General features: G+C 39.7%; 1 protein-coding gene across 1 annotated transcript; it reads right to left on the bottom strand.

Annotated features, from left to right (window-relative positions):
- Positions 1-1,681: 1,681 nt before the first annotated feature.
- LOC143535868 (uncharacterized) lies at positions 1,682-2,413 on the bottom strand. Its single transcript, XM_077030005.1, has one exon. It carries the CDS (start codon positions 2,411-2,413, stop codon positions 1,682-1,684), a length of 732 nt encoding a protein of 243 aa, XP_076886120.1.
- Positions 2,414-11,620: the final 9,207 nt, after the last annotated feature.

The raw sequence follows: 11,620 nt of genomic DNA, 5'->3' as shown, positions 1-11,620 counted from the left end.
ACACACTTCGAATCTCCTCATCTGGAATGCATCTCCTATAGACTTGGTCAGTCCCAATCTTGAATAAATCTGGGTCTTCCCACACGTATTGCTTCACCTTTGACATGAATTGATGTTTCTTTTTCTTGGGCCAGAATTCTGGAAATGTTACCTGCAACAAGAAAATTAATGATGTCACCATACCATGGTAATGTAGAAACAGCAAACAATTGTTCGTCCGGGAATGATTCATTTATCGCTCTGGTATTGTCTTCCTCTTGACCCATCGGTCTCGACAGATGATCAGCAACCACATTCTCGCTTCCTTTTTTATCACGGATCTCCACGTCAAACTCTTGGATCAACAAAATCCATCTAATTAAGCGCGGTTTTGCGTCCTTCTTTTCCATCAGGTACTTGACTGCACTGTGATCTGAAAACACAATAACCTTGCTCCCACAAATATAAGATCTAAACTTATCCAAAGCATATACTACTGCGAGCAACTCCTTTTCTGTAGTTGTGTAGTTTATTTGAGCATCAGAAAGGGTTTTGCTTGCATAGTATATGGCAACGGGTTTCTTATCCACCCGCTGACCCAAAACAGCCCCAACCACATAATCACTTGCATCACACATAATTTCAAATGGAAGTGACCAATCAGGTGATAGCAAAATTGGGGCTTCAACCAGTTTGTTTTTAAGAACATTAAATGCATTTAAACAATCTTCATCAAAAACAAATGGCACATCTTTTAAAAGCAAATTACACAACGGTTTTGTGATGACACTAAAATTTTTAATGAACCGTCGGTAAAATCCGACATGTCCCAAAAATGACCGGATTCCTTTAACATTTGTAGGAGGTGGAAAATTTGATATGACATTAACTTTTGCCCGGTCAACCTCGATCCCTCTACTTGAGATGACATGTCCTAAAACCATTCCCTCTTGAACCATGAAATAGCTCTTTTCCCAGCTTAAGACCAAATTTGTTTCCACGAATCTTTTTAAAACCTTTGTTAATTCGTTTAGACATGAATCAAAAGATGAGCCGAAATTAGAAAAATCTTCCATAAAAATTTCAAGTGATTCCCCGACCATATCTGAGAAGATACTCATCATGCACCTTTGAAAGGTGGCCGGGGCATTACACAAGCCAAAAGGCATTCGCCTAAATGCGAACGTACCGTATGGACACGTGAAAGTGGTCTTATGTTGGTCATCGGGGTGGATGGCAATTTGATTCTACCCCGAGTAGCCATCTAAAAAGCAATAAAATTTCTGACCTGATAATTTTTCAATGATTTGGTCAATGAATGGTAGCGGGAAATGGTCCTTAGATGTCGCGGTGTTTAATTTTCGGTAGTCAACACAAATTCGCCACCCGGTCACCGGTCGAGTAGCAATTTCTTCACCTTTTTCATTACTGGTTATCTGAATGCCCGCCTTCTTTGGAACTGTTTGCGTTGGACTTACCCAAGTACTGTCCGAGATAGGGAAAATAATTCCCGCATCCAACCACTTCAGGACTTCTTTTTTCACAATTTCCCGCATGTTCGGATTTAACCGTCTTTGTGCATCATGTGCGGGTTTCACATCAGGATCCGTGATAATCTTATGCATCACGATAGACGGACTAATTCCCTTCAAGTCCGTAATCGTCCACCCAATTGCTGCTTTATACTCTTTCAATACTTCCATCAAAGCATGTTCTTTGTTTCTTCTAAGTTTGAGGCTATGATGGCGGGTAAAGTATCGTTGTCTCCCAAAATCACATATTTGAGGTGTTTTGGGAGTTCCTTCAACTCGGCTGCCGGTGGACTCTCAAGTGACGGTCTCAATTTAGAGTCGATAGTATCCGGTAATTTCTCTACCTGTTGAGACCATGGTGGTTTTCCAATGCTTGCAGCATAGATTTCCACCTCCTTTTCTTCCTTCTCCAACTGGTGTGAATGCTCAACTGCAGTCCTGCAACAAATAACGCACTCCTCTGTGGTATCTTCCTCATTTTCATGAGGATTTAACCCGTCAATGATGTCAGCCGCGAAGCATTCATCACTCACCAGAGGGTTAGACACGTTTGAAAAAACATTCAACCTAAGATTCTTATTCCCAAAAGCCATATCAACTACTCCGGTTCTATAGTTTATTAAAGCATTAGCTGTTGCCAAAAAGAGCCTACCAAGAATCACGTTCGGTTGCCATTTTGGGTATACTGTAACATAATCAAGAACCAGGAAGTCGACCGGGTAATAAAAATCCTCGATCATAACAATCACATCAGTAACAATTCCCTTAAGAAGCTTAAGTGTCAGATCAGCTAACACCATGGTGGTATCGGCTTTTCGAAGTGGACCAAAATCATATTGGTCATATAAGCTTCCCGGGAGATTACTCACCCCTGATCCAAGATCTAACAATGCCCTTTTCATTTTAAAATTGCCCACTTGAATGGGTATTATTGGCGTTCCCGGATCTTGCAACTTGGGTGGAAGGATTCCCGTCAAAACCGAACTCACATTAGCTGTTAAGTCAACCTTTTTCGGCATCTTGTGAGTTCGTTTTTGAGTACACAAGTCCTTCAAATACTTTGCATATGCGGGGACTTATTTAATAGCATTAATGAGGGGTAAATTAATTTTCACTTGTTTAAAAACTTCCCACATTTCCTCCTGTTGTGGGCCCCCTCTTCTTTGGTGATGATGTTGCGAGATTCACCAATGCTTGAGGAAACGGGACAGTTTTACCCGTAGGCCCCGTCTCCTTGGTGGTTGGTATTTCTTTTTCTTTTACTGATTTGTTTAAATTTTTATTAATTAACGTTTTCGGTTTATTTATTTGGATAATCTCCACTTTATCATCACTGTTCCCATTTTCTCCCAAATCTTCCACCAGTCCTTCTTTGAAGGATGATGATGGATTTACCCCGTTATCATAAACCTTATCATTCCTAAGGGTACTTACCTGGTTAATGTGGGTATTCTTCCCACTTGAAGAACTATTGTTCTGATGGCTAGGATTCTTCAAAGTGTCACTTGGTAACTTGGATGGATTTCGCTTTAGGCTCGCCATTTTTTCAGCCAGTTGACTCACCTGTTTATCTCTCACAGCATTTGCCTTCTCTTGAAGCTCCAACCTCTGATTCAATTCCTTATTCTGAGTCTCCTGATCTATTATGGGTCTCCTGATCTGCCTTCATTTGTTTCAATAACTCTACCACATCCTTAAGTGATTCCTCTTTGTTCCCTGAAGAATTCCCTTGCCCCTGCTGATAATTCTTTTGATAACCCTTATTGTAACACCCAGAATCTCTTTGATTGTACCCACTCTGACTGCTTCCCGAACCATTACCATATTGTTTCTGGTTCAACTGATAACATGTTTTCTGAGAACTGCCTTGAAAATTCGGGTTTTGTTGTGTGTTCGGGTTTTCATAGCTGAAGTTTGGATGATTCCTGAGGCCCGGATGATAAGTATTTGAGTTCATATTATTGTATATCCTTTCACCCTACACATAGTTGACCTCTTCTTATTCAATTTCCTCATCTTGCACAACCCCACAACTCGCAACCTCGTGTCCTAATTCACCACAACCTTCACATACCGGATACGTTTTTCCCGACTTTCCGGCTCCTTGTACACCTGCAACCAACAATTTATCCACCTTCTTTTCCAGTCTATCCATTCTATCATCTGATCCATGACTCTCAACTACTTTGACCACTGATCTTTTTGACATCCTGTTCGACTGTGCTTGTCTCATCGAATTACTCGCGTGTCTCTCCAAATGTCCTCAATCCTCGTTTTCATTATTTGCAAGGAAAGATCCATTCGTGGTGGCTTGGAGGTCGCGAACATCATCATTTGAGAGACTACCATGGAATGCCTTTATCAATTCCCATAAGGCAATCCCATGATGTGGACAAGTCCTCAACAATCGTTTAAACCTTTTGAGTGATTCATAAAAGGTTTCACCGGTGATTTGCTGAAAGTTTCGAATGTTGTTGCGGGCTTCTGTGGTTCTCTGGGGGGTATAATACTCATCTAAAAACTGTTGTGCCAAATCTCCCCAAGTAAAAATACTAGCTGATGGCAATGATAAAAACCACTGCTTTGCCGCGTCTTTCAAACTGAACTGGAAAACTACCATCTTCATCTCTTCCGCAGTAAAACCTTGACTCGAGATGAGTGCGCATATCGAGTTGAAATCACTCAATTGTAAGTATGGTTCTTTTGTAGCCTTTCCATGAAATGTCGGTAATCCCGTTAAACTGTTCTACCTTACCGAAAAAGTTCTTCCCCGTCTGACTGGAATGATGATTGGTAGAGGATTCGTAGCCACTTGTGGAATGAAGTGGCTTTCAACGCCTCTGACTGGTGGTGGAACAAATGCCCTTGGAACTCCATCATCAAAATCATAGTACGGTTGTTCATAGTTTTGTTGCCGTCTTGGTGCTCGATCTCTCTGATTTTCTGGATGATTTTGTCTAATTTCTTGGTCATCACGGGGATCTTGTTGCTGATATCGACCCCTCTGTTGATCTCTACGCTCCTCCTCATCCAAATAATCGTAACCAAAATCGTCCCCTATGTGCCAATTTTCCACTCGTGCACGAGCACGATCAATCTCGGATCTTTCCTCTCTCAAATCATTTTGTCTTTGATGGTTCACTGGAGCTGATCTGATTGACAAGTTGTCATCCATGTTTCTGGGATTATGGTTAACATCTCTTCGGTTGAACAGATTACGGTTTCTGTCACGGTTAACGTTCTGGTTTTGTGGGATTGGTTGTTCTTGGTCATGTGTTTGGTAAGCATTTGGATCTCTTCTGCTTCGGTTACTCATGGTCTCTTCTTTTGGTGCTATGAATTCGGGTATTTGGTTTAGTGTGGGCTTCTTAGCTGCTCGGTTTCGTCTTGCTGTTTTCTCTATTTCGGGATCAAATTGGAGCGGCTCTTTCTCACGGGAATATCTCGTCTGCATCAACTTGTGAAGTTACCTGCACAGACACAAACACTAACACCCCGCGTAAAATCAACGAAGAAAAATTAAAAACAAAAACTAAAAACTAAGCTAAACTAGCACTTTGCGCGTTGAGTCCCCTGCAATGGCGCCATTTTGATCGATGTTGAAAGGTCAATCAAAAACATTTGTAAAATACCTTTACTAGCTAGGGCAAGAAAGGTGTCGAATCCACAGGAAATCAGTTGAAAGTGCTAATCAATGTTCAATACTTAATAATTAATTAACTAAGCGGACAAACGATGTCAAGCGGTTTAAATAGTAGTTTGTAAACAATTATATGAAAATAACCAAACTCCAGGGTTTGGGTTTTGCAACAAGTTAAGGAATTGATAAACTTCTTTGGACGGTTTCTTATAAAATATGTAAATCAAAAGACTTAACTATTGGCTATGTTGATCGTCAGAACTGAATCCGAACAATTGACACGGCTTAATGAAAATCTAATTGATAATAGATTTTACTTATTGAAACACAAAATCAATAATATGGTTAATGATAAACGGGTCAATGACGAAAGAACTTAATCCTAATTGTTGATGACCACAAATCAATAACTGACAAAAGATTAAGCAGTCAATATATAAAAAACGTTTAAGCACATAAGCAAATACAAAGAATTGATCAACCGAATGATTAACCAAATCCAAACCCAAAGTTAAAGTTTAGAATATCAAAACCTAATCATGCAACTCAACCCTACACCCGGAGATGGTTATGAAGCCTTTAGCCTTGAATCTTGATTTTCATGCTCTTAATCGTTGTGTGGAGGAATGATTTCATGGATCAATTGGATGATTCCAGTGTGTTATGATGGTGGAATATGGCCTCCCAGAAGTCCCTCTACTGATAATTTTTGAATCATTTCGATATTAGGGTTTTGGGGCTTAAATATGGAAGAAAAATCACCAAAATCAAAATTTCCGTCAGACCAGACCGTAAGCTACGCTATGGCCACCGTAAGCTACGGTCTGGTCAATCTGCCTTACGGTCCTGCTAGGCCAAAACTGTTTTCTTCATAAAATCTTCGTTTCAACTCCGTTTTCCTCCCCGCTTGCGGCCACGTCTTCGTATTTCAATTCTCTATCATCTCATAGATCAACAATTTCATTTCCACTCCATCATGAATGCTCCAAATTAGCTTCTTTAAGCTCCGTTAAGCTCCGCACACATGTAAACATAAAACCTATCAAAGTATTTGTGTTCGATACATATAAACAAGTAAAACACACAATATAAAACACTTAAAGCATGTACTTTTACCCACACATCAACGGGTTTCTCGATAGCGCGCATAGAATCATCAATTTTTCTTCATTGAGAGGTATGTGGAGATTCCACTTGGCTAAGAACTTCTTGAGATTGGAAACGTGAAAGGTCGGATGCATATTGGATAGCTCATCAGGGAGATCGAGACGATACGCAACTCTACCAACCCTTTCAATAATCTCAAGCGGGCCAACGAAACGAGGAGATGGCTTATTCCTTCTACCAAAGAAGATTTCCCCTTCCATGGAGGTACTTTAAGGAGAACTCGATCACCAACATTGATCTCGAGAGGTTTACGGCTATCGGCGTAGCTTTTTGGACGGCTATGAGCGGCAAGAAGATTTTGATGAATAAGAGCAATCCGATGGGAAGTTTCAAGAACAAGCTCGGGACCGGTGATTTGCGATTCACCAATCTCGTTCCAACAAAGTGGGGAACGACATTTTCGGCCATAGAGAGCTTCAAAAGGTGTCATGTCAATAATAGTGTGAAAACTATTATTGTAGGAAAACTCTACACGTGGTAAGTGAAGATCCCAATTTCCACCAACATCTATTACGCACGAGCGGAAAATATCTTTGAAAGTTTAAATTGTTCGCTCGGAATGACCATCGGTTTGCGGGTGATAAGTGGTTCTTAGATCAATACGGGTACCCAAGGCGGTTTGCAACGAACTTTAAAAATGAGAGGTAAACCGACCATCACGATCGGAGATAATAGTCAAAGGCTTTCAATGGTGGCAGATGATGTTCTTGACATAGAGTCGGGCTAATTAGATTACGGAGGACTTTTATCGGAAAGTTATGAAGTGATCCGACTTGGTCAACCGATCAATAATCACCCAAATTCTATCATTGCGGCTTTGAGTAGTGGGGAGTTTGGTAATGATATCCATGGATATGTCTTCCTATTTCCAAACGGGTATCGGAGGTCACTCGAGCAAACCAAATGACTTTTGATGCTCCACTTTAACCTTAAAACAAGTGAGACATTTAGATACATATACCGCAACATCTTTCTTCATTCTCGGCCACCAAAAAATGAAATGAAGATCGGCATTCATTTTATCCGCACCGGGATGAATAAAATATCGTGACGTATGAGCTTCATCAAGAATGAACATGCGAAGACCGTCACGATCGAAAAACGGTTCAAGTAATAGAGTATGTCGTTATGTTTGTTTTCAAGTTGGAGTTTGGCGCCACATGACATCTCTTCGTATAGGTTACCTTCGGTGACAAAGAAGTGTTGTGCGTCGAAGTTGACCGCGCCATAAAGGTAGTGTCTCCAAATTATCAAGGCAAACATGACCGCGCCAAATTCGAGATCGTGCATCGCGTAATTTTTCTCGTGAACCTTAAGTTGGCGCGAGGCATAAGCAATAACCTTGTCTCGTTGCATAAGAACATAGCCGAGACCTTGAATGGAAGTTTCGCAAAAGACAACAAAATTGTCGTTGCTTCGTTTGTTTTCTTTTGTTTTCTTCTTATACTCTGCCTAGAACCGCGTGCTGATCATTATGCTCCGTTGACGTCTTCGTTCCAAGCCCGTAATTCACCCCAAGAAGCATCCTTAACGTCTTGTATCTTGAAACACATAAACACACTTGAAGTACCAAAGTTCACATAATATTTAAACTAAAAGTAAACAAATAATATAATAATATACATGACTTTTACCCTCAAGCAAACTATCATGCAACGCATACACCTCGATCGATGGTTCATTAATTACCACGATTAATACTAGTAAGTTATAAGGTCATACCCAATTCCCAAGAATTGACACTGTCAAGATTGATAACCCACCAAATAATTTAATACTACAATCTAAAACTATGGAACCGCCCAAACGAGTGTACTTTGTTTCCGGCTAAGACACACATGTCCATACCCCTCATAATATAACATCTCTCATCTTGGTTTAATATATGGACCGGAAAAAAATGTGCTAGTATCTCTCTGCCCTTTATACCAAATATGCACACAATGTAATAAGCTTTGAAGCAAGTCATATCTCCACCCGTTACCCACCGGTTGCATGAAGAATAGAACTATGGTTTTGTTGTGACTTAGGTTAGGGTGTGAAAGCGGATTTATTTAGTTCTTTATAATGGATGAAACCCAATTTATTCAAAGAAATAAACAAACAACTCGCTGACTATTATTTACAAATGATACTAAGGCAACAATGACTCTTTTTGAATTTTTCTTTGATTTTCCAACTTTTAGTGTTAAACATTTAAATACTAACAACAATATATTCAAACAACTGACTCGAGACATACGTACATTTTTTAAACATGCTCGACACACAACTTATATACAACTTTAACATACCATGTTTCGTCCACATGGTTAAAATAAAAGGCCAAGACTAACACGGCTTGTAATGTGGGTTAAACAAAATAAAGAAAAACGGAAAAAGAAACAATTGGCTCCTAAGGGATAATGTAGGGTAGGGTTTTTTATTAATGCCAATATATAGTTCTACTGTCCTATTTCTCCATACAGGTGGTGATATTAAGACCTCGAAATGAATGAGACAACCAAGTTCTAGATATCATGGACATACCGGTTACCATCTATAATGGCACTCATATGACATGTGTTTATACTATATAATATATGTGTATTATCTATAAAGCAATTCTCATACACGTACTGAAGAAATTAGGCTGCCGATATGAAACAAGTGTACCCGTCCCCATGACTCGTTATCCCCATCTAAACGGCCCATTTTATTTCTTCTTTTTGAAAAACATTTGAATGGGAAGACTTTCGTGAAGCTTAAAAATTGACCATGACCAAAGACCCCTACTTGGCATTAATAATAGCAATTAACTATTTACAATTCCGGCTTTTGCTCACAATCAAGGTGCTCTAAGGCAAAATTTTTAATTTTACCCCAATCCCCACACTAAAGGTTGGCATTGTCCTCAATGTTTAAAATTTAGCAATAAAAAATATGTTATTGAGGACGGGGTTAAAATTGACTGATTAGAAATTCTAAAACCAGGATAAATGTGATCGTCCTAACAATTTATACAATTACACCTATAACAACAAAACTAATAAAACAAAATGAATTATGAAAACGAAATCACTTGATAAGAAAGTTAAGCCACTCAAATATACATGTGCTTCCTCTACACAACCGGCTCCTCAATTCACTCAACACAATCTTCAAACTCTCACACGTGTAGAAGCACGCTTCTCATAACTGTTAGGATATGTCTTTTAAACCAATTGCAAAACTGTTAATTTTAATTACCAAGCCAAGTTAAATAAATTTCATAAATTAAATTTGTTAAACTAGTAAAATTATTAAAAAACCTAACTCACTTTCGTATGAATCACGATTGCATTTAGCATATGCAACAAGCCTTTTAAACCCCCTGGTAGCCCGGGTGGACGAGTGAGGTCTCGTGAGGGTTTATAGTGAACTACACTCACAAAGTTCAAATACAACACAAAATATAAATAAACAGCAGCAATTATTAAAGTTATGCATATATTGCCCAGCCGATTACCCTTACACATTTTTCCCTTAAGTTAATAAATTTAGCTTAGTACATACCATCATGATATAAAAACAAAAATAAGAGAAAAATAAAATATAAACCCAAAATTAACCGGTCGGTACGGCTATTGTGTCCATCACCAACTACTCCTCATCACCGGCCTCTCCGGTTCCCGAACCTCCTGCCTCATAGTCATACCCATGATAACCCGATCCACCAGCGTCAGATGACGGTCTCAGACAGTCTGGCATCGGTACCTGCAAATGATCAAATAAAGCCCAAAAACATGTCTAGCTCTCTGCATGCATCGCTAGCTGTCTCTCAAATACATATTCCAAGTTCAGTGGTCACGGCTGTGGCGGAAGACGTGTGGCTCGTGTGTCTTGTGTACGGGGCTGAGCAAGTGGTCTCTCAATCTGATGCCTCTATGAACTGTTGCCTACTCCTGCCCCTACACGTGCATCCACCCAACATGGAGGATCATCATACGTATAAATACCCGCCTTCTGGGCATCAACCAAATTCACCAATCCTGTATCCGGACCCTCAGTCATATAATCATCTGAATATTTCCCAAACACCCCAACGTGACTGCAATCTAGGAGATAATGGTCCCCAAAGATAACCTAGTCATCACACCCTCAGCACGACGTCCACCCCAACTCATGGTTGTTAAGAAAAGGGTAGCCATTTTAACGTCATGCTGGCCAATATTACTATAAAAACACAACAAGTCCAAATTTCTACACTTATCATGACCCGACTAACGGCCAATGAAAGTGGAAGCAATAACTCGATGAATATATCTGTGAACGGGATTTCGAATGGCAGACAAAACCGCATTACTAGAATGTGGGCCCTCAGCAATAGTAGATCAAAAACCAGCTAGATCATTGGCTGTAATCCAATACCGTTGGGTCCCCTAAGTATAACCTCCAACACTCTCCATGAACGCATGCGACTGCACCACCTCGGCAGTATACAACCCAGTAACTACCGCAAATCTCGGCACTGACATCTTGAATAACTGCCTGCCCAAAGAAAACGATATCGCATGCTGATGGTCGGGTATTTTGTATATATATTAATGTAGTAATTATGTAGTTTAATTGAATATATTGTTAGAACTTTGGTATTTCATACGTGCTTTTGTATTTCAGGTCATTGATCTTTAAAGATGCTAAATTGGAGACTTGTACAAGCATGGAATGATATCTCGGGAAGACCGGAGCATGATTTGATGTCTTGGGAAGTGTTACAAGGATTCAGGAAGAGTTTGAATGAGAAATCATAAGCCGATGCTAAAACTGAACAAGATGGGTTGACAAAATGTGACCTTGAAGTAAAACGAGCATATTCTGAGCTAGAAAATGAGTTACGGTATCCATAATTATGAATTTTGGGTTTCTCGACGAGAGGAATATGAAAATGAGATTTTCTTAGGTCGCGATACATGAAGGGAAGGTCATATGGCCATCGCGTATCGCGATGGACATAAAAGACGGGAAAATTAGGTTAATATGTTATTTTTCATTCTGAAGAACCCTAACTCGGTTTTGACGAAGAAAAGGTGATTCCAGTAGTCCATAGAGACGATTTTGACCTTCATAGCTTATGTCAAGAACTTCCGCATGATCCATATCCTCCGTATCGAAGATTTGATGATGTCAAGGCTCGGCTAATCTCCTATAATCGCACCCGGGATGTATAGTTTGTAATCTTTACAGTTTTTCTCATGTGATTAAGAACACTTGTGTATAATTATTGATGATTGATTATGATTATTGATGTTTGGTATTTCTGTGTGTTCGGTCGGTTTAGGTT

This window comes from Bidens hawaiensis, unplaced genomic scaffold, assembly GCF_021521415.1.
Source record: "Bidens hawaiensis isolate Kalapana, Puna unplaced genomic scaffold, B.hawaiensis_p1.1 tig00010669_1, whole genome shotgun sequence".
Lineage (NCBI taxonomy): Eukaryota > Viridiplantae > Streptophyta > Magnoliopsida > Asterales > Asteraceae > Bidens > Bidens hawaiensis.
This window is presented reverse-complemented; position numbering and strand designations above follow the sequence as displayed.